Source organism: Rhinatrema bivittatum, chromosome 3 (assembly GCF_901001135.1).
Source record: "Rhinatrema bivittatum chromosome 3, aRhiBiv1.1, whole genome shotgun sequence".
Lineage (NCBI taxonomy): Eukaryota > Metazoa > Chordata > Amphibia > Gymnophiona > Rhinatrematidae > Rhinatrema > Rhinatrema bivittatum.
Genome location: NC_042617.1, coordinates 420,777,091 through 420,802,068, shown reverse-complemented (window position 1 = coordinate 420,802,068; position 24,978 = coordinate 420,777,091). Strand labels below are relative to the sequence as shown.

The window sequence follows — 24,978 nt, the reverse complement described above, 5'->3', positions numbered from 1 at the left end:
TACCTGGGGGTCCAGCGGCGGTCCGGAACGGCAGCGGTCCGGAACGGCCTCCTGCAATTGAATCGTGTTGTCTTCAGCCGGCGACATTTTTCAAAATGGCGGCGCAAAATGGCGGCGGCCATAGACCAACACGATTCGACTGCAGGAGGTCGTTCCGGACCCCCGCTGGACTTTTGGCAAGTCTTGTGGGGGTCAGGAGACCCCCCCAAGCTGGCCAAATGTCCCTGGGGGTCCAGTGGGGGTCCGGAAAACGATCTCCTGCCGTGAATCGTTTTCCGTATGGAAAATGGCGCCGGCAGGAGATCGACTGCAGGAGGTCGCTCAGCGGCGGTCTGGAACCCCCGCTGAACGACCTCCTGCAGTCGATCTCCTGCCAGCGCCATTTTCCATACGGAAAACAATTTGCGGCAGGAGATCGTTTTCCGGACCACCGCTGGACCCCCAGGGACATTTGGCCAGCTTGGGGGGGCCTCCTGACCCCCACAAGACTTGCCAAAAGTCCAGCAGGGGTCCGGAACGACCTACTGCAGTCGAATCGTGTTGGTCTATGGCCGCCGCCATTTTGCGCCGCCATTTTGAAAAATGGCGCCGGCTGAAGACAACACGATTCAATTGCAGGAGGCCGTTCCGGACCGCTGCCGTTCTGGACCGCCGCTGGACCCCCAGGTAATTTAAGGCATTTGGGGGGGTTCGGGAGGGTGGGGGATTTAATTTAAAGGGTCGGGGGTGGGTTTTAGGGGGTTTTAGTGTGCCGGTTTTCCTGCCCTCCCCCTTCCCCTGATTTACGATTTTTTGATGATAAATCGGGGGAATTGGTATTGTATCGTGGCCCTAACGATTTTTGACGATTTAAAATATATCGGACGATATTTTAAATCGTCAAAAAACGATTCACATCCCTATTTGTTACTAATATTTTTATGAGTATAAAGTGAGTGATGTATTCTACTGAACTATTATCTGCATCTGAAAATGTTGCATCTTCTGAAATATACAGATGACTGAATAAACTTTTCATACAGAAGTGAGAGCTGAGAATGCTGGACACCAAAAACTGAGTGATACTGTGACCTTCCCTCCTGTCAGCCAAGGTCAGTTTGAACAAAATTTTCAGTTGAAGCCATTAATGGCTTAAGACATAGAAAAGCCAGTTGAATAATACTATCCCAAGAACCAGATAAAGCCAGTTTGTCTTGGCTACTGCTCTCTTCCACCTCAAAATTCAGCTAAAACTAGTTTTATCCTTCCTACTGCTGACCAGCAGAGGGCCTGAGAACTTGCTTTCCCTCTCCTGCCTCGCCTCCTCACATCTATGGACTGTCTTAAGCAATGCTCAACAGTGTGATGAAGTCAACATGTGATCATCTTTGATGTAACCCTTCAGGATACTACAAGAAGAAGAAGAAGACAGACACTTGTAGAAGATTCACATGCACAGAAAGTGGCACAGAAGCTTCACATGCAGCCCTTCAAAGAAGATCCACACAGAGGCCAAAGGATACACACATGAAAGAAGATTAAAAAGAATATATTCTGCAGTGCCACAGCACAGAATAATTAATGCTGCTGAACTCTACTATATAGACTGGTCATTTACTCTAAAATCCCTGAAATATTTAAATCTTACAGTTTTAATCTTACCCTGGTGATCCCATGAGAGATTTTAAGTGTAGAACTAACAATAACTGTTCCCCTTTATAAAACTGAAATTGTAATAAATGATATTGCCATTGTGATTATTAAAGTACTAATGGAATATCTAACTTATAATCTTCTATAAACAAAACTTCTGTTTAAGCAAAAGCTACGCCTTTATATAGAATAAGTAAATTAAACATCTGCTGCCTTCTAGTGGTTGCTGAAATGTATTACATATTATTTATGATTTTGTTCACTATAGACTTAATACACTTACAGGCCAATGCAATACCATGTGCTCAGACTAGCGCACAGGTTAAACCCACAGTTTGACGCTCATTTTGTATGCACATCCATAACTCCTGATGCAATAAGGGGATCAGCACATCCAAAATGCACATCCAAACCAACGCATAACTAATAGCGCTCATCACATGTAAATGCCATGTAGATGAGGCTATTAGCTAGTACCCTCAATGTAAAACATTTTTAGAGGGCATGCAAAATTAATATGGACGCTAAGCAATTTTAACCATGCTAGTGGTTAAAGGGTGTTATAAACGTCTATTGAATGAGTGAATGAGTGAATATTATACATTGGCTAAAGCCTAATCTGCATATGATATTCCTTCATATACCTATGGCTACACCTTAAAATGATCATATACTCACTAATGTCCTCTATTCCGGTTTAGCCTTATTGCATAGCCCCCTATTTTTGTGCACACTAACATTTAACACATAGACTCTTTTGGTTTACTACAGAGTTCTAGTAGGTGTACTGATCCTACAGAAAAAGGGAGTTTGTCACAAATTGTGATACCTTTTATTTAATTTATATTAAAATTATCTAAAGATGTTTGTATAAATGAGTTTTTGAAGTTGTATAGCTTCCTCCTTTAAATGTCTTCTGAAGAAGAGGCCACTGTGTTCCTGGAAATCCATGAATAGTTATGTCGGTTCAATAAAGGGCATCATAACTTGTAAAAACTGTAACATTTATTCAGGACATGCTTATTGACTGATAAGCAAGGAGGCACAAAACTGCATGTAGAACAATACTGTCATTCTATTGTTCAAGTTCTATTTTTGTGAGGATTATGATCTCCACTAATTCTTAGAGAAATTGACTCATGGTTGCAAGACGTCATCATATAAGGACTTTGAATTGCAAAGGTACTTAGCCATGTGGCATTGTGCTAGTGTTATAAAGCATTTTGAATCTTTTACAAGTATAATGAAGTAGTAATATATGTAATACATACTTTTTATAACACCAATCTCCTTGGGTAGAAACTTTGAATTTGATAGGGTTCAAAAACTGTGTATCATAAAACATGTCCATAGACTAGTCATTTGTTTCACATAGACTGAATAGCTCGATACTTGTTACTTTTGTGCTAAAATAGAATGGTATATTTTTTAGTTTTGATGACTGATATTATTTGTTGCTCACCTTAGACAATGTGAAAAAATGATGATAAATAAAGATTTGATTTTGGACTTGTCCGTGTAAAATTAATTGGGAAAACTACATAAAAAGCACATAGTTCTTTAGAACCAAGAATCATATGAAACTAAAATCTAAAAAGATTCATTATAAGTCATAAAAATAAACTGAAAATAAACCTAGTTTAGTTTAGTTTTATTTATCTTGATATGCTGCTTGCGTATTCCAAGCTGTCATAAAGCATTATAATAAAAATATGCCTTTACCCAACTACAGTTCAACCATAAACTCTCATACACTCCATCATTATCCAAAACTGAATATATTTAATTCAGTTACATTCTACCCAATCACAGCTGAACCCTACAGCTATGCCCTTCCCTTACAACTCCTTTCTATCCATCTTCCAACTAAAGAAATCTAAACAAGCCCTATAAGAACAGTAAATATAAATACAAAGCATACAGTAATAATCATAAATAGAAGATAATACTATTCTCCAATGTGCCAAAGAAACAGCAGGAACCTTATAAGATTAGCTGTCCCTCCTCTTGACTCAGATTCATGCAATAAAATGCACTGGATGCTGGTCAAACCAGATCATATAAATATTCAAGGACTCCTGGAACTCTTCCCACATAGGGAAATAATTGATCTGCTGTACACAGCTATTGGTTCACATAAACTTTTTTCTCCCATTGAAATCCAGTTAACAATCCTTGAACTCTAACAATGGGGCCGATGCAATATCAGCTCACAAAAAACAGGCGCTCATGACTGAGCGCTCGCTTTCCTAATGTGCACTCACCCTCCTCTTCTAGACATGTGACAGTTGTCTTGTTAAAAAGGAGGTGCTAAGAGAAATTGTGCATCCCTAGCACTTCCTCTGCATCGGGTACCCAGGAGACGTGACTGTCAGTGTGAGTTAGGAAAACAGACATTTAATAGTGTCCATTATTTCCAGCTGTCGGCACAAAAAGCATGCACAATATACAAGGCCTGTACTGTGTATATCGTGCATGTATATTGGGCATCCAGAATTTTATTTTTTTCAAGATTTTATTTTTTGTATGATGCTGCTTTCTGTGGTTCCTCCTATTTTATATCGTGAGGATACTAATCGAAGGAGCCACAGAAAGCGACATTTTTGTTTTTTTGGTACAGCCCTTGACCACAGCAAGCCTTGACACCAGCTCCCAGACTGGCATTAAATTTACTGCATTGCAATGGGCACATTGGCGGCACGAGAATTTTTTTTAAATCTGTTGGTAATAGCTAATAGCCTCATCTACATGGAATTTATATGTGATGAGTGTTAATAGATACGCGCTGGTTTGGACACGCAGTTTGGTCATGCTGATCCCAATATTGCATTGGGTATTAGTCTAGCACGTCCAAAACGAGCGTCCAACCATATATTTAGTGGTACGCTGATCTGAAAACCCAATATTGCATCAGCCTAAACATATGGTTGTCCTATACTCCGTCTCCACCTTGTGTCTAGAAAAAAACATTTCATTCTAATTTACCCAAATGCTTGCATAAGCAACCAGGCTTCCACCTTTTGCTGGAACAACTGATAATTTGCTTCTCATCTCCCTTCTAATGGTATTTTATAATGTGGGTGGACATAAAGCAACCAAATGTCAATTTCTTAGTAATATTTAACCCAGCCTATGAGAGAGTCAGAAAATCTTAAGCTGAAGTTGTCATGATACTTAAGTTATGAAGATATGTATGGTGCCAGGAGACCCCTAAATAGCTAGGAGTGGCTGCATGAATACATTTGTGGGCAATAGAGAGGATTTTTAATTTGATATGCGATTCCACTAGAATTCCTACAGCATCAGGGTGATGCCGTCTCTATGTTTTGTAGCATTTAATAAGAGATTGGTGGTATTTTGCAAAAGCTGTAGTCATTTCAAAGTAGCAACCTATTGCTAAAAATATTCAGATTTTAAGGGTATAATTTTGTAATAGTTTACATACATTTCCAGGCTGTTACATGCACAAATTATACTTTTTCAAAGCAAATTTGCACATGTAAGTTCATGTTTGTTTGTAGACCCAAATCCCACCAGATCCTACCCCTCCCCCCTCCCAGAACACTTCTCCACTATTGCATGCATATCAGGGGGACAATTTTCAAGAAGGCCATGTCTGCAGGAAAAGCACTGTTTTACCAGCAGACCTCCCTTTGAAAATGATCCTCTAAGGCAGAGCTTTCCAAACTTTTCATGTTGGTGACACACTTTTTAGACAAACATAATTTCACGACACGGTAATTCAGTCTACTAGTAAACCAGAGGTTAAAGGTTAAACGAACGAAACATATTTTGACATTTTATGTATGTTTCCTTAAATATATACATAAATAAAATGTTTCACGACACAACCTATCTCATGAAACCTTAAATTTATATTAAAAATATATATTCCAAGATTCATGTTATTGTTATAATTTATGAGAAACAATAATAAAACAAATTGTCTGTCCCCCACACACTCATCTCTCTCCTCCCCCCAGCACATGTCTGGCCCCCACACACTCATATCTCTCCCCCTCAAGCACATGTCTGTCCCCCCAGCACTTTTGCCCCCAACTCACTCATCTCTCTCCCCCCAGCACATGTCTGGCCCCCACACTCATGTACCTCATCTTTTTGATTGTTGCCAGTTAAGTGCTTCACTCCCTTCCATGATCACCAGACACTGCTGCTTGCAGTCAGTACTCCTCATGGCCAGGCCTCATCGGCAGCAGCAGCCAATGCAAGGATGGCTGGGCTCGTTCCACCCACCAAGCCCCCCAAAAAAACGCGATTGACAGCAAAAATCACCCAATAATAAGCAACCCATAAACTGAAAAAAAAAAGTGAATCTCTTGGAAAATAAAGCCCAAACTCGCATCAGAGTTGACCAGGCTTGCGCGACACACCTGCACACTGCAGGCGACACACTAACGTGTCCCGACACACAGTTTGGAAAGCTCTGCTCTAAGGGAATGATTTTCAAATTCCTGCACATTTGCAAAGTAGGCAGGCATTTTTGCAGCTTGTACTTTGCATTTACTTCTCAAAGAGAAACTAACCAGGTTGAAAATTAGCTAGCAGAAAGTATCTGCGCTAAAAGTGCATGCATAATATGCACCTTTAATTTGTGTTGTGGCAGAGGGCGGATAAAATTACAGATGCACTTTTAAAAATGCCAAGCACGCCTGTGGATCTTCCTCCCTCAACTTGTCCATGTCCCCTTGCAACGCAGGGGGAAATGCATGTGCTGTGGAAGCCCACACATGCTTTCAGCTGGGAAAAGGAGGGCAATTTTCCAGCAGGCCAAGTCACTCTGATGAAATTTGCCCTTCAAATGGAGGCCCCAGTTGGGAAAAGAACACAAAGAAATGCTATCAGATTAGTGTATCAGACAGATTTAATAATGCCTGGAAATTCAGCTGCTTCAATACATTAACACCAAATTGCTTTGTCAAATACATTAGCAATCAATGCTAAGATGATTTAGGCTTAGGTTTGTTTTCTGTAAGCTAAAATTTATAGGGAAATGTCTACCACTTTTTTATTTGCTTGGAAATTGTGTATGGTATAATTGAACATTGCAATAAATGTATTTGGTTTATTATTATAAGGACACAATTAGCATATGATACTCAGTAATCAGGTTATACATGTTAATTTTGCTGGTTGCAGCCTTCTTCCTACAATTGCATACTTCATGCATATTTCAATTGTGAGAATCTTCTCCTCTTGCCAATTGTTATGACCTCTCCTGAAACTCTAATGCTCTTGCTCTCATTTTTATTGAAAACCTTACTTGGTTCCAAGTTATATAAGCTGAAAGAGTTTTCCTATAAATACAGGCAAATTCTTTATCTAATCCAGACAGTTACTAATTTGAATGTAGCAAAAAGATGCAACCATCCCTTAAACTTATTTTCACCAACTTTGATGAATACCTCACAGTGAGGCCAATGTACTAACCTGTAGAGGGGTCCAAAGGAATGGTCAGAAAAAGCAAGCTATTTTTCTTAAGGTACTGGGCTATTTGCATAATATCAATCACATTTCCATTTTTTTTAAGCCAAGCTCACATGAAATTGTGAACTTTAACACCAAAAAACCTAACTATTCCTCCTTTAGGAAGTTAATTTTTATGTGGGATTAGGTCCTCATAGAGATGGTCATTATGAAACAGGTGCATATATGGCCGCATGACCAGATGCACTGAAATGTTATAATACATGCACAAGTACACATGCATGTTATAAAATAGACCAGGCATGTGTATGTGTATGCCCAATTTTAAGAGTGTAAGCGCACAGCAGGGAAATATCAGCTTTGAGATGCATGTGAAGGAATTTTATAACAGATGGGTCTAGTCCATGATCAGTTTCACTAGTTCGCCCACCAGTTTGCCCAGTCTATAGCTTAGCTCGATCCTCAAGACTCCCATGCTTATTTAGCTTGCACTAACCTGAGGAACCCCTTAAGCATTTCATAGATTCCTGGAAATACTTTTAAAGCAGAAGTAAAATTGCACTGTAATATACCTGGATGCACACCGAGGCGCATAGCTACATGGGTGCATATTTCTTGGCCCTTAAAATTACAGATGTTTTAATGTACAGTATTTAACATTATGAAAATCGGTCATGAGGTAGTTTGTATGATTATTCATCTCATTACCATGCTTTGCATACATTTTGTGTTCCAATTTGATTCAATAATCACAGGCAAAAAACTCCAAATAATATATACAGTTCCTCAAACAATTATGTGCATTATTTGTCAGGTTTTTGCATGTTATTATATTTATCTATTTAGTATTTGTGTACTTGCCAGGTACTTGTAGCTGGTTTGACCACTGTTGGAAACAGGATGCTGGGCTTGATGGACCCTTGATCTGACCCAGTATGGCAATTCCTTATGTTCTTATCAACTGCAATACGGTTTAGTGCTGTGACCTTCAGTTTTTTGGTTGCACACCTGAAGTCCAAGTCAATTATATCACTGTGTTCAGTTTCCAGAATGTTATGGAAGAAGATTAATAAGACACTCAGAAATTTTAGTACCATTAAATAGCAAGAAGACAAAAAACATAGTGCAGGTTCCTATAGGCATGTCTAAACTATTTGGTATTGAGTTACTAAAGAAAGGCCAGGAATAGACCCATTATCACCTACAAGATCATTTCTTATTGGTACATAGTATCAAGCAAATTGTATTAAACCTCCTTTGGGGGTTTACTGTTAAGACTTGAGTTCCCCATGATGAAAAAGAAGGGTATATATAAGAATAATGTTTGAATCTAATTTCTTCACAGGCAACAAAAATGATAAATGTGTTGAACAACCCTAATATAAGAAGATTATCTGGGATTGCAAATTCCCCACAAAAGTATATTCATTCCCTCCAACATTGCAATCACTGATGGAAGAGAAAGATTAGTGATATGAATGGACACCACTATTAGTGTTGAATGTTATAATGGTTATCAAGAGAAGGAGAAACGAAAACCCAAATGACGAAGCTTAGTCTTCCCTGCAATTGGTCTACCAAGTTTGCCATAAAAAGGTGACAATTTGTATGTTTCACAAATAAAAAAATATCAACAATCTGAAGTATTTTGATCAGGAAAGGATTCATTTAAGAAATATGTAGATTTCAGTCTCTGCCGGTCCATTTTTTCCCCTTTCTATAATCTATGGGAAGTGATTAGTGAATCAGGTGTTAAAACAATAATTGGCAAATTTTTAAACCCTGGTGCATGCCAATACCAGAAGATATGCACATGGCCGGGCCGCACGTGCACCGTGCGCGGCCTGGTCATGTGCATATCTCCCGGTGTGCGTGGAAGAGCTGGGTTTGGAAAAAGAGGCAGGCCAGGTGGGGGCGGAGGCCTGGCCGAGACAGCAGTAAAGTGCACACCGCGTACTTACTGCTACTCAGGAGAGCAGATAAGTAAAAAAAAAAGTTAAGTTAGTTAGGGAGAATTTATTGTTTGGGGCAATATACCGGTGTGAAGGTATATACCAACATCGTTATAGAAAAATTAAGAAATAAATACATAAATAAGTACCTCTACACGTTTAATGGAGTGGACTGGGAGGGAACTGGGGAAAGGCCTAGTCACATCAGCGCATGTTTCTTAAAAACTTCCTCCCCCCTTGCATTGCGAGTCTGTACCTGCTCGCACATGTGTGTGCTGGTATAAATTCAGTGCTCACATGTGTGCGCAGGTATCAGATTTTATAACATGCATGCGGCATGGTGAGCTGTGGCATGGGCATTCAGGGGCGTGGCCAAAAGAAGTGCTCGCAAGCCTAGGCCTTGTTCTGCGGAAATTTACTTCTGCTATGGAGGAGGTGTAAGTTAAAAAAATACCGGCATTCCTGGAATCTGAGGTCACTGGTGGAGCACAGGCTAAAGAATAAGGAGGGTTTGGAGGACCTAGCTCTAGACTGGGAGAACTGGTGGATGAACTGGTGAAACTGGTCATGGCATGGACATGCATAGGTTATAAAATTCATCTACTTGTATGGCTAAAACCACCTTTACGCAGCTGGGCACACCTTCTTGCAAAATTAGGTGCAACATACACATGCCTAGGCTATTTTATATCATATGCGCGCATGTGCTCATATGTTATAAAATTGCCTCTTCTCTGGGTGCGCGCTGATGCACACGAGTACACGTACACCCGTATGCCCATTTGAAAGTTACTTTCTTATTGCTTCAACAGTTTTGCCTCTGTGCTTCTTTTTGGAAAGCATATGCTTGTCATGAGAAGGCGTCATGGGGACTGGGAGCACATCTTCATTGTATTATCACACTGCCAGTCTGCTCATTCTCCTCCTCCTCATCATTGTTTATTTATGGCATACCTTTCTAAAGGAGTTCAAGGAGTGTTACATATTGAAGTAATGATATAGTGCATTCTCACAAATGTGCAACATGGATGTAAAAAAACAGGTAGAGTTCATAATATAAAATAATGTACAGTACATAAAATATACCAGAAGTGATATTACATGTGGAGACCAAACAATTGAAGAGATGTGTACAGTACTACTGGAAAAATGGGTATAGAATATCCCAGCTGTTCTGGAGGATACTCAGTAATAGAAGACACATGGATCGAGAGGATTGCTATAGTTGGATGGCATATGGCAGAGGTAGCTTGTGTAGCTAGTGTAAGGTATTTGGGTAGTGCAATATGGCTTAGGGGCTACACCCTGTCTTTCATAGTTCAAATTGTTTAGATTGGTCATGTTCCAGATACGATTGAAAAGATCATATTTCATGGTGCTGCTGTTTGTCTTTGCTTTTTGTGGTCCAGAGGGGGAGCAGGTGAAACTAAAAGAGGGGAGGAGAGCAGGAGAAGAAAGGAACCTGAAAAAAAAATGGGAAATGAAAGGATGATTGGGGGAACAGAAAAGATGGAGGGAAGAAAAGAAAATGAGGAAAGGTGGAGGGAAGAAATAGGAATGAGAGAAGGAGAAACAATAATGTGGAGGGGTAGATGGGGAAAAGAAGAAGTGAATTGAAACAGGATTCCAAGCAAAGCCTTAACAAAGTTAAGTAAGCAGTATATACTTGCTGATTAGTAATAGTAATAATAATAATATTAATATGAGATGGAAGGAAAGAAAAAGAAATCTATGACAGGTTTACTGTGTGTGTGAGGAGATATGCTTGCTGACTATGTGTTTGTAGGAGTGTATGTATCTGAGAGACATTTTACAGCCCTAGTTCATGTTTCTGGGTGTGATAAATGAGTCTAACGTGAAACCGGCTGTGCTTGGATATGTGTGAGAGAAACGTTTCTAGGGATGTGCACATATTTCATGAAACAGAGAAAGATGCCTTTGTAAATAAGATGGAGTGCATATTTTCTTTTCCTTTTTTTACAAGTGAAGGAGCAGTGCATGTGTTGGTGTGGGGATTGAGCTGTATCAGGTGACACCGTGTTAAGGAGGCCATGGTTATGTTTCTGTATTTGAGGATGCACATAAATAGCACTAAGTCAATAAGGTACACTTATGTGTAAGTGACCAAGTTTTGGCGTATTAGTTTGTATCTGTAAAAGAGAGAATTCAAATTAACAACAAATACATTTAAGATTATATCACAGGACATCACAAAATTATTATGAAGACAGAAATGTACAGGCAGAGAAAAAGGGATGAGAAAAGCGCTGCAGTATAATGAAAATAAATGAACCTTGAAACAACAAAAAAAAAGATTTTGAAACATTTAATTTGATGGATTTAAATGTCCCTACTTGTGTACAGTACAACATGTATTTTTGTACCAGTTCTATATAGGTTGTATTGTATGTATTTGTTTTGTGCCACTGCCTTCAACATCAAGGTTCAGTAGTTTAGACATGACCCTCAAAACATTTATGAAATGGTAGTTTTCCCCCTGGGCTGGTAAAAGTTGTCCATGTCTGTGCTAAGCCTGCTAGCAAAGCAAAACTGGATGTACTTGAACATGCATAATGAGAAGAGTAGAGAAGGGTTGTAAGCTTGGAAAGCCTGAGCAAGGTTATTTGTTTAAAAAAATGAATAATTCCTCTGGGGAATATTTTTCAAGATTTCACTGCTTGAAGAAAGTACATGGTATAAATTTGCTGCATAGGAAAGATTCATTTTAAGGCATTATTATTTTTGCATTCTCCATGCTTTTGACAAGATAGACTTGACTCAGATATTGGGCTGAGCTAGAATGGCATTCAATGCTTATTTAAAAGCTTTATTTAAGATATTATGGGGTCGGTGCACTAAAGTACACAACACTGCAGAATTTACAAACATAATTATATGCAGCATGATGTGTTAAAATGACTGTGTTAAATGGAACCTGGCCATCTTAATCAGGCTGTGCTCTGCTACATTGCCTATACTGTATATTAACCAACACATAGAAGTGATCATCCTCATTTATTTTTTTCATGCTTTTCCAACAAAAAGGAGTTCAAAGTGTGTTACAGTAGGCTAATGTTGCAGTGCAATTTTTGAGTATATAGTGGTTTTGTAAGGGTAGTTGTTTACAATGTAATTGGTTATCATGAGCTGCAGTGGATCTATGTGGTGAGAGTGGAGGAGGGAGGGAGTGGAATCACCAAAGTATACTCTCTCTGATGCTCCTACTGACAAGCCCTCACAATCACCCATCCCTTTTATCCTGGATTGGGAAAATGGCAGGAGGAACTATAGCCATTCTGGTGCTTTCTCATTTCAGTGTCAAAAGGAGGCTTTGCTGCACATGACATAACATGCCTAGGACACTCCTTCCTTCCAATGCTACCTACTAGTGCACTGACCTGACTGACCTATGCACTAGTACAGAGGTTCCCAACCCTGACATGGGGGACCCCCAGCCTGTCAGGTTTTTAGGATATCCATAATAAATATGCCTGAAATAAATGTGCCTGCTCTAACTACCTCCATGGCATGCAAATTTTATTTCAGGCATATTCATTGTGGATATCCTGAAAAACTGGCTGACTGGAGGTATGCCAGGACAGGTTTGGGAAACTCTGCACTAGAAAATAGCTGCACCTCAAGAGGAAAAAAAATATTTACCTTGCAATGCAAGTTTATTTCCATGGTATATTCATATTTAAAATAGATGACCACATTAGATATTAACAAAATCATGTTAAGTTGTAAAGTGGTCACTGTTGGAGTATAAATGAAACCCTAGCAATATTAGTACGTTAGAGTTTAATACATGTGTTAGAGTTATCTAACACATGTCTTAAATTAATTTTAGCATACATTGGGGTTGATTTTGAAAGCAATGTTTTATGCATGTAACTGGCAATTTGAATGTCAACCAGGGAGCTGAGGGTGTATAAGTATGAGTGAAACATAGTAGGCATTATTGTGGTGGGGGTGAGGGGACGACGTTCCAAAGTATGAGTGTGAACCTACATGCAGAAAGTGACACCTGTTCTGAGCAGGGCGTAACATCCTATGGTAGTCTATGAGCAATTTGGGTCAATCCACAAATTTTCAAAGCAGACCTATGTGCATAAGTCTTCTTTAAAAATGTGGGCTAAAGTCGACAGGTAAAGAGTTCCCAATAACTTTAGCCCTACACAGGCTATATGAAAATGAACCTTGCTCTCTCTAATGTAGGTTAGCACATAGGTTCCAATATGTTAGATGTGTGACTTGAGAATAGGTGAATGCCCAGCTCAATGATATCAAAAGTAAATCTGAAAGAAAAAGAGCAATTTTAATTGTCCATGTTTTTATTTTTCAGTATGAGTTCAAACTATCAGATGTATCACCAGATATCCAAATTTCAATAGTGACTACATGGTCCCCTACACTGACCATGTGTCATGGGAAACTGCATCAGGAGGGGCTGAACATCTAAATTAAAACAAAGAATATGTTATATATTTGAAAAGACCACATAAACAGAAAGCCCACACAGGAATATAAATTGGCAAACTTACCAAGAATTTTATAAAATGGGTCAAATTTCTTTAGGTTCTAAAAGAGAGTAAGTTGGTTATAAATGTGTTTGAATAAAGTTAAAAAACAGCAGCACCTGGAATATACAGAAAAGAATCACTTACCAAAGGGTATAGCTGTTAATAGCACAAGATGATACATCAAGAATAAGAGATGCAAACTGACATTTAAATACATTATTCCCAAGGAACAAACAGCGCCAAAAGCAACTCACATGATATCAACTGCTTAGGACTCAATCGGGAGAACACGCCCCTCATGAAATACTGGCAAGAAGCTCAAGATCATTAGAAAAACTTAAGGCACGTATAGCCTGGGGTTTATGCATGTGGTTGGGCCTTGTACGTGCTGCGCAAAATTTCAAAGAGGCCCAGCCATGTGCCTGGCCTCTTCAAAGGGATGGGCGGGTGGGAGGGGGCAGGACAGTGCCATTGTATGTTGACCTGATGACACACACCAGCAGCCGGCCGGCACGTGTAACTTACTTCAGCTCTGGCCATGTTATAAAATTGGCACTGTCCATGTGCTCACCCTGGGAATCGCGCGCACATGGATGCATGCACGTATGTTTGAAAATCTACTCCTTAGGTTCTTTATAATTGAGGTGTGCTCTGTTCCCCCCCCTCCCCCGCAGTCATGATTTCTCCCAGTTTCTGACACAAAATGAATAAAAATGATCGACATTCTATATACAGTCTTGCCCCATGGACTAAATTTCAACATTGACTGGTCTGTATTTTTTTAACATTTTGGTATTTTTTTTCCCCATTCCCTCCCTTCCCCTCCCTCTATTTCAACCCCCTTTCCTTTTCCTCCTTTTTTTCCTTCCCCTCTTTCCTTCTTGTCCCCTTGAAGCTAGTTTTCAGGAACACTTCTGCTACTGGCCACTTTTGACATAAATGACATCATCCATTGGGGCGGATCTAGTCTGTGACAGACAGCTGATATCATGTGTCTTGCTTTTGGAACCATTTGTTTCAAGGGAATAATGTATTTAAATGATCTGTCGTTCTTGATGTATCAGCTTGTGCTATTAACAGCTATTCCCTTTGGTAAGTGATAATTTTCTGTATACTCCAGGTGTGGCTGCTTTTAAATTTTTTTGAACACATTTATAACCAGCTTACTCTTTTTCTTTTAGAATCTAAAGAAATTTGACCCCTTTTATAAAATTCTTAATACATTTGCTGTCATATCCCTGGTGGGCTTTCTGTTTATGTTGGCCCTTCAAATATATAATATGTTTTTGTTATTTGTTTTAATTTAGATGCTCGGTCCCTCCCGAGGCAGTTTCCCATGAAACGCGTTCCATGTCAGGGGGCCGTGTAATCGCTATTGAAATTCAGATATCTGGTGATATATCTGATAGTTTGAACTCATACTGAAAAATTAAAACATGGACAACATGCCCTTCTGATTTATTTTTGAAAGATGTGTGACTTGACATAACACAAGCTAATATTCTAATTCTCAATGTTTTTGAAATTAAGAATGAGAAAAATTAAGAAACATTCCCAACAATAGCTAAATAGTATTTTAGTAACAATACTAATACATTAGTTCTACTACTACTAAAGCCTTTAAATTCAAGCACCATGGGGAGCCAGTACATTAGTTATTTAAGAGGCTTGTGCCAAGAATTACAGTGGTTATGTAGGAGTTTTTAAGAATGTGTTTATGCGACAAAAGTTGACAGGGAGAGTGAATGATGAAAGGGAAATGTAGATACTTTTTCCTTTATAAAATCACATGGAATATGAAAACATAACCCTACATTCTGACAAGACAATGGGCCCTGTTTTTAGAATGTTTTCTCCAGTTCTGAGTCCATGGGAAAACCCTTTTGAAAATTGGGTCTCAAGCATTTTCAGTTCGTAACAGAAAAAGAAATAAACCAAAGGAAACAAGAAATTAACTCTGGCAGTAGGACCACTATAATTTATTGTTCATAGCCACAGATGCTATTTTCAAGGCCTCTGCAGAAAAGGTTTATGTGTAGGGGGGGAAAAAGAAGATGGGCTCACTGAGATAGCAGAATGCCATGTCCATGAAGGACCTAGACAACAATAGAAAACTAATATAAACAATAAATATGCCTAATACATGCAGCATACCACAGAGAACCCTGTTTCCCACTGGCATAGGACTTCTATTTTTCCCTTCCACCGTTGTGATGTCAAGTTACTGTATACCTGTTGATGTAATATAATATCGACGAGGGGCACAAAACAGATCTAGTAGCATTGACGTTATTTATGTTTTAGGATGTCATCAGAACCCTTACAATGAAGAAGCTTTGTTACCACTGACTTTATCTTTTATGCTATTTAATCCAGACAGACAGAGAGAAACAATGACAGATATTAGATTCTACATTTGAAATATAAACGTAATGCCTTCTGCCATAGTCATAGATTTTTCTAGTAGCTTGCAAGAGCCCTGAAAGATTTTCAAATAGTACATTGCACCAGAAGAAAAAAAAAACTGTACTGTGAAGAAAAAAATAAACATTTGATTTACTTATGCATATTTATTCTAAACTGTTTTCTTATCATGTTTCTGACCTGGACAATTTCTCCAAAAACAATATTGATAAAGGCAAGAAAATTATCCCATTTGTATTTTTCTCCTTCAAAAAGAATAAAAATATATTTATCTGCATCTAATACAGAGCTATTAAACAGTAACAAATGTAAGACTTATGATACCTATGGATGCTATCATCTCTCAAATATTAAGGCGCCAGATTTACCAAAGTATTTTTCCCATTTTGAACCTATGGGAATAATGCTTAGCACATAAGCTTCATTGTGATACAAATTTGAACATTCCTTATTATCTGTATCCTTTTTATTAAACTTGAGAATTACTTTTCAATACAAATACAAGGCAGCTGACAGTCTCAGAATCAACCACAACTGATTTACTGTAAGTGCTGGCACAACAACCCAATTACAATGAGATTGCTTTCATTTTCAGCATATCAGTAACTACTGAGGCAATCATGCAAACATATAAAGGCCAAGACCAACTATTTCAGTCATGCCTCTAAGCTTTGTCAGTCTTTCACATATTTGCCATACAAATATTATTTTATTCTCACCCATATGTAATAAAACCAAAGCATAAAAATACACAAACTTGATTATAATCAATAATTCAAAACAATGGTATAAAAACAGACCAGAATAGTTATTTTGATTAATGCCATTATAGAATATAAAGAGGCCTTTTATATCACAAAACCATAAAATTACTCCAGAAACAATGACATATCTTCTAATACTTTCCATAAGACATTTCAAGATAGACTATAAAACTATCAAAATATCCTCTGTAAAGTATAGTTTAAGCCTACAGCACTGAAATAAAGTTCTTCTCCCATAGAATTTGGCAGTGGTATGTTTGAAACTTCTGCAATGTTTAAATATTATTTAAATTTCCCTACTACATTTATCTTTTCTCTTGCTGCCATTCTGAACACTCATTCTTCGTAGATCAATACTAAGTGAAGGTATTCAATAAACTATAATTCTTGACATGATATGCAAACTTGATTTTCAAAAAAGTCTATTTAAAGTGTGTACAAGATATTATTAGTGCTAATTTTCAATTGAAATATTTATCATGTCTTAAAAAAGAATTGCAAATGAAATAAGCACATTTTGTGATTATTTGCTTGGGTCAGACAGTAGATTACATTTCCTCATTAATAAAAGCAGCATTATTTCATAATTTAAGTAACAACTATGATGTAAGCAAGCAGTCCAAGATGGAACAAGAGAAAAAAAAAAAACCAAGACTGACAGATGTGCTAAACAAAAGTGATAATATTTATGGTTTAGATATGTTTGTGAATGAAGGAAGTAAAGGTGTGAGATTGCAAGAATGAGAGATGAAAAGGAAGAATGAATAGAGTGTAATAAGGAAAAAGAAGAAATATTTCTGTGTAGCATTCACTGAAGAAGGGGTTGAAAAAAGAACTATAGCTAAATGATAGGAGTAAATTCAGCAGAGAGGTATACTTCAACTAAATTACAGAAGAGTGGATTCATATGAATGTAGGAAAACTGAAAAAGGGCAAGGCAATGGGGTCAGAAAGGATGCAAGCCTCAGTGTTAAAGGAGTTTAGAGAGGTTCTGGAAACTCTAAGAATGTTCATTCATTTGTTGGATACAGCGGTGGTTTCAGAGGACTGGAGATGGCCAATGGATTTACAACTAAAGAAAAGGATAGTGGGGCACCTTTAATCCAGCAGATTAGGAAATCTAAGGCAGCATGGTTTCATGAGAGGAAGTACTTGTTAAAAGAATAGGATCAATTTCTTTATCTGAATGATAAAAGAATTTGATCATGGCGAGAACTGGATATGATCTGCTTAGCTTTCACTAAGGCCTTTAGCACTATTCACAAGAGGCTGATAAAATGGGAAGGCTGTAGGCAGGTCCTAAAGTAGTAAACTGGGTTAGAGGCTGATTAAGTGAGAGACAGAAAATGGAGGTAAATGGACTTTGTGCCAAGGAAATTAAGGGGTTATCAGTGGAAAGTCTCACGGATCAATCCTGGAAACTTTTCTGTGCACTATTTTCAAAAGTCATATTTGAGATAGGTTAATAGAAAAGATTTGCCTTTTTGCAGATAACAGTTTGGCAACAGGGTGAGCACTGAAGATGGTGTGGAAGAAAAGATGTACAATCTAACAGCTGGAGGAGCAGGTAAGAGGATAGTAGCTCCATATTGACTAGATATAAGATACCCTCAAACATAAGGTGACCCTTTATACTAGTACAAAAAATAAAAGTGTGAGTCACCAGAAAAGCTCAACCTATCCCAGTCACGCCTAAGTCAGATTGTTTCCTGCCCTGCTGGACCCAGTAGGCACTACTGCTGGTTTCTCTGCCACTGAGTGAGACTTCATTTTCACCAAGTTACCCCCTTTCTGAGAAAGCCTCATTGGCTCCCAGCTGTTGCTAGGATCAGGGTTAACTTTCATTTCTAAAGCTTTTTATACTGGTTGCCTGTGCTACATAGTAAATATACTATTTCTTTTTCTCTGAACCAGATAGATCCCTATAGTCATCTCTGCAACAATTAGAAGCACAAAAACATGTCAGAAAAAGGCCATACAGGCTGTCTAGTCTGCCCATCCAAACCAACTATTCGGCTTTACAATCCCATTCCCTACCACTCCCTTAGAGATCGTCTGAGTTTATTTCAATTTTTCTTGAACTCAGATACTACAGTTATCTCTACCAGCTACACAGAAAGAAATATTTCCTTTTTGGCTTTTGCTATTGATAGGCTGTTTGACCATGTTAAGATTATCAGATATAATCACCCCCAGATCTTGATCTTTTTGCTTAGAAGAATTTCACCCCATAAGAACATATGATATGTCATACTGGGTCAGACCAAGGGTCCATCAAGTCCAGTGTCCTGTTTCCAACAGTGGCCAATCGAAGTCACAAGTACCTGCCAAATACCCAAACATTAAATAAATCTCAAGCTACAATTGCTTATAATTAATAGCAGTTTATGGATTTTTCCTCTACAAACTTATCTAAACCTTTTTTAAACCCAGTTACACTAACTGCTGTAACCACATACTCTGGCAATGAATTCCAGAGCTTAACTATGTGCTGACTGAAAAATAATTGTTTTTGATTTGTTTGAAATGAGCTACTTACTAACTTCATGAAGTGACCCTAGTCCTTCTATTACCTGAGAGAGTAAATAACCAATTTTCATTAAATTGTTCAAGTCCTTTCATGGTTTTATTGACCTCTATTGTATCCCCCCATAGTCATCTCTTCTCCAAAGTTCTTTAGCCTTTCCTCATAGGGCAGCCTTTCCATGCCCCTTATCATTTTGGTCACCCTTCTCTGCAATTTCTCTAGTGCAACTATATCTTTTTTGAGATGTGGTGATTAGAATTGTACACAGTATTCAAGATGTGGTCTCACCATGGAGCGATACAGAGGCATTATGACATCCATTTTATTTGCCATTCCCTTCCTAATAATTCCTAACATTCTGTATGCTTTTTTGATCATCACACCCCCTACACTGTATCTCTCCCTGTTATAACCCATATACATAACTTTGCATATTTTAGCGTTAACTGTTAGCTGTCAGACTCTAGACCATTCCTCAAACTGTGCTAGTTTCCTCCTCCTATTTTCCACAACTTTTTTGCTGTCTACCCTATTGCAGATTTTGGTATCATTGGTAAAAATGAAGGGATGTGCTTTCATTTTTAATGACACAGGAATTGTCAACAACATTGCCTATTTTGTTTCATTTCATTTCTTAATTAAAAATATAAAAAAAAATTCACAATATTTCATTATTTTATTTTCTCATTTAGTACACGCTATTATAACTTAGAGCACACTATTTCCATCTAGTGTACACTATGGCAACTCAAATAGTGTGCACTAACTCAAATAGAGTTCACTGGATTTCAAGAGTGCACACTAAATCAAAATAGTGTGCACTAAACCCAAAATTTTAACAAAATAACCTAACAAAATAACAAAATAACAAAACAAAATAACCTAACAAAATAACAAAACAAAATAACCTAACAAAATAACAAAATAACAAAACAAAAGAAAAAAAACAAAGTAGAGGGTAAAAATGAAATAAAACTAAACAAACCAGTTTTATCAATGTATACCCCAATAAAAAGACAAATCTTTTCTGACAATTTTTCTTCAATGTTGTTCATAAAAATGTTCAAAAATACTGCTCCAAGGACTGATCCCTGTGGCATGCTGCTGGTAATGCTCTTTTCCTTGGAGTCTACTCCATTTACCTCTACCATTAGCCACCTCCCTCTCAAACATCTTCTAACTCCGTCAGTCACATTAGAGCTTATACTAGTTGCTCTTTATTCCTGTCCCTATGTTGATAGATTAGAACACTCAAGGAAACAACTTTGTTTTCAAATTCACTTCCTCTTGAGATTCACGTGGAAAACAATGATGTTCAGAAAAACAATAAAAACATTTTTTTTCAACAAAACTTTAAATAAATGACGCGTGGGGATATTTAGTTACCTACTATCATATGAAGTATGTTGTATAGGTCAGTTCATCCATTTTATGAGCAAAGGCTGAACGCCTAGTTTTTTAGAATTATTTTTTGAATTGATGGTTTTAGATATATTTTCTTTATTTTAGGATTTAATCTATTTTTTTTATTTTTTCTGGTTCTGTTTGTTTTGTGATTTTCTCTGTTTTAATTTATTACATGTTTTATTAGAATTCTAAGCTGTTTTCTTACTATTATTGAATAGGACATGATATAAACAAACATAATCCTGTATATTTCTGGATTCCATTTAACCAAAGGACCACAACAGTGCAGAGTCTGCCCAATAAACCTTGTTAGTTGATACTTAAGGACCTGAATATGTTTATACCCTGGTAGAGAGAGGGAAAAGGGAAGGAATGATAAAGACATCTAAATACTACAATGGTATAAAAGCATAAAAGTTTATTTTTCAGTATAAAGGAAGGTTTAGAAGAAGAGTTTATGGTACAAGACTAAAATGGATTGAGGAATACCATGTCAATATTTCTTCACAGAATGAATGATAGATATACAAAGCAGTAGAATTCAAGAAAGTATGAGATAAGTATAGATCTTTAGATGCAAGAAATCAAAGATAATGTTGAAAATAAAACTGGGTCTCTGGTATTACAATAGAAAAGTAAAATGAAAGTTCTTTATCCAAATTCATATATTTCTATCAAATATAAAATATTAGTTTTGGCTGAGCCAAATGCCAGTATTTTTAATGAGCAAAGCAGAAATTCTTACAAATCTTGAAAAGAGGATATTCATGGGAGGAGACATATTTTGATGCTGAAGACTTCACAGAACCTCAAAGTAAGCAAATTAAGCAGATAGCAACAATTCAAAGACAAACAATTAAAAGAAATAGCAAATTTATTCAACTAGAACTATGGCTTTCACTTCACACAAATTATTAGGGTTACAAACATTCAATTTAATATGATAGTAAACTTTTATTTAAAAAAAAACCTGCCATCTATAATATACTTGTCACATTAAGATAACATAGCTCAACTTTAAGCTAGATGTGAGTCTCAGTGTCAACAGCTGTTTTATAAGGGTTGTTTTCCTTAAAACAAGAAAACACATCATGAAAGATGATGAAAAACTTTCAAAGGAAGAAAGATCATCATCAAGTTTATATATCATTGCTAAAACCTCTTAGATAAGAAGACAACAATATCTTACCTTCATAAATTGCTTTAAAACCTTGAGCACTGACAGCAAAATCTGTGGTAAACCAAAGGGTGAGTATGGAGCCTGTGCTTACTAAAGATGAAGGCAGCTGAAAGCCCGACAACCTGCACAAACACATAGAAAGAACAAGGTAGTAAGTTGTTAGGTCATATTTACCAAATTGTTCTGTGTATTTACAGATGAAATAGAATTTGAAAAATAAGTCAGAACTTCCAGAACAAAAATGTTCAAACTTTCTCCATGTTTGATCAAAACAAAATTATGAAAATAATAATAATTATTATTTTTACAGTGACATATATGCAGTAATCTCTATAAATATTAGGGGGTAGATCTCTCAAACTTTCTGACCAAAGCTGCACTCGTTTAAGTTCTCCTACTGCATCCTGAGTTCTGCAAAACATTTTAGAACGATTGTGCTGATTTTTCACAAAGTAATTCAAATAATTATACGTCAAGATAGAGGATGGAATTTACAACCACTAAGAAAAATTGTTAGATAAAATCAAATTGACTGAAGGAAAATACATTGAGTTTGCTACTAGTCTTGCTACAAACAGCTGCAATATTAGGGCAGGAAAATCAATATGTCAAAGTTATTAGCGTTCCACGTATAATTTTTCAAAGCTTCAAAAATTATTAAGAAATAAGAGGAAGTAGTTCATAGAGAATGTAATTACAATCCCTAAAGGGTTCATTTACTGAACTAAAAGTTCATGTGTATAGTAGGTATAGGTCACCGGCTCTCCACCATTTTTTTTACTATATTGGACTGTATGTTAGGTTCCAATTTAGGAGTTTCCACCCAGGAAAAGATCTGGGCATCATAGTTGATATTATATTGAAATTGTCAGCTCAGTGTGCTGTGGCAGTCAAAAAAGCAAACAGAATGTAAGGAATTATTAAGAAGGGAATGGCAATTAAAACCAGGTTCAGCTATTGACAGTGCACAGCATGTGATAAATAACATCAATGTGAGGGGGGCTGTCTGTTGCCAGGGCCCACTGGCCCTGGTGCAGTGGCAGACCGAATGCCCACACCCTTTGTCGGGACAGTAACATTGCTTGGATGCAGCGGGTTACTGGAGTACCCTGTGATTTCCTCCTGAGTGGCGAAGAGCCTTGCTTGGTTGTAGCAGGCCCAGGGCTGGAGGTGATGCTGCCTGCACAGTGGACGACCCTTGGATAATTTACCGTATGTTATGGCTTGGGTAGAAAGCTTGTAACACCATGTATTATAATAAAGCTGCAGTCAATTTTTTCCAATATCTGGTTTACTGAGTTTTTGTATTTGTATATGTAAGGTGTGATACCGCTCCCTTCTACCTCTCCAGCGATGGGCAGTCATGGCTGCCCGGGTTATGCTCTAACTAGTGACCCCCCAGGCACCTCACCTTAGGTGGTGCACTAATAAGGAGGCGCTGGAGCAATAGCACATCCTTAGCACCTCCTTATTAGTGAAGAGCTGGCTGACAGCGGGTCCCAACAACCGACACTCTATTTTACCATTGTCGGTTTTCAAACCCGTTCACAGCCACGGGTTAGGAAAACGGATGCCGGTAAAATTAAGCATTTGTTTTTCTAACCCGCTGACTGGCAGGCAGATTTTTTTTCTTTTTTTTTTTTACAGTTTTGGTTCCTCCGACTTAATATCGCTAGGATATTAAGTTGGAGGGTATACAGAAAAGCAGTATTTTCTGCTTTTCTGTACACTTTTCTGGGTTGCTTAGAATTTAATGCCTGCCCTTGAGCAGGCATTAATTTCAGAGCGTAAAATGTGCTGCTTGGCCGCATATTTTACTTTCAGTATCACAGGCGACTAACTAATAGGTTCATAAACATGCATTTGCATGTGATGAACGCTCTTAGTTTTCAGGGGGTTGGCTGCACATTTTTGATGTGCTATTACCCCTTACTGTATAAAGGGTAATAGACAGGGGTCAGAAATGCATGGTAAATGGTGCCCTCAGCCGAGTGCACTCTTCTGTATCAGCCTGAAAGTGTAGCTACAGCATAAGTTATTTTTCCCTATATGCATCACCTTGTACTTGTCCATATTATATTTCATCTGCCATATATGGACCCCATAGTCTACTAGTGATATTTTCCTTTCTGACTCGAACACCCCCCCAGAAACTCCTTTTCACTGTGGAGTAAATTTTCAAAGGGATTTTGCATGTAAAAGTGTCAACTATATAAGTAGCATATACTCATATATATGCTATTTCATAAACATTAAGAGTATGTGTATATTTCCATTTCACATGTATATTTTACTGATGGAAAAAGGGGGATTCTGGGGTGGCATTCAGAATATGTGCAGTAGTTTTGCTGAAATAGATGTATTTTGTATACATGACTCATGCAAGTGAAATTGGACTTGTCTATGGTCTGCAGATTTTGGTGGGAGGTCTGGATGAATTGCTGGGGAGTCAAGATGAAGTGGTAGAGAGCCTAGATGTATCAGAAATGGACTGGATGAACTGGTGGGAGTATCGGCGAATTGTTGATTTGAAGGACCTGTGTACTTTCTAAATGGTATACAGTCAAATTCTATAAAAATACCTTCCTCCACACATATATCAGATTTATTTCATGAACATGATATATTTTTTATGCATTTAAAATATACATGTGCATGTTTAAAATATAGGTAGAGAGAAAGTATGCATTTTCTTACATTGAAAATATTCACACTTATTGAAACATATTTATAAACTTTTGGAGTAGAACTGTGTGTTGTTTTATAAACTATTTTTATAAACTAGTTTTATAAACTAGTTTATAAACTATTATATAAACAATTTATATAATCCTGGCATTAAGCTCAGTGTATCCACTTATGCATGTAAATGCTGCACCATCTTAAGCTTTGAAAGTTGGGCTTCCTACATTTATTTATTTGCTTACATTTTATACTGCTTTTCTGCAGTAGTTCAAAGTGGTTGACTTTGATAATCAACATTGCTAACAGCAAACTCAATATAAGAACAAAAGAATATAATATAGCACATACACATACATACAACACATAAGAGATTTACATAAAAGCTTAAAATACTAACATTCAAAATTCTCATCGAATAAAATCAAATTGCAAAATCCAC

The 24,978-nt window shown here is 37.5% G+C and overlaps 1 protein-coding gene across 1 annotated transcript in view; it reads right to left on the bottom strand.

The window, feature by feature from the left end:
• CSMD1 (CUB and Sushi multiple domains 1) overlaps positions 1-24,978 on the bottom strand; it is a 4,035,193-nt gene that overhangs the window by 3,552,808 nt on the left and 457,407 nt on the right. Inside the window, 1 exon segment of the mRNA XM_029596871.1 lies at positions 21,864-21,976. Within this exon segment, the coding sequence (XP_029452731.1) occupies positions 21,864-21,976 (113 nt within the window).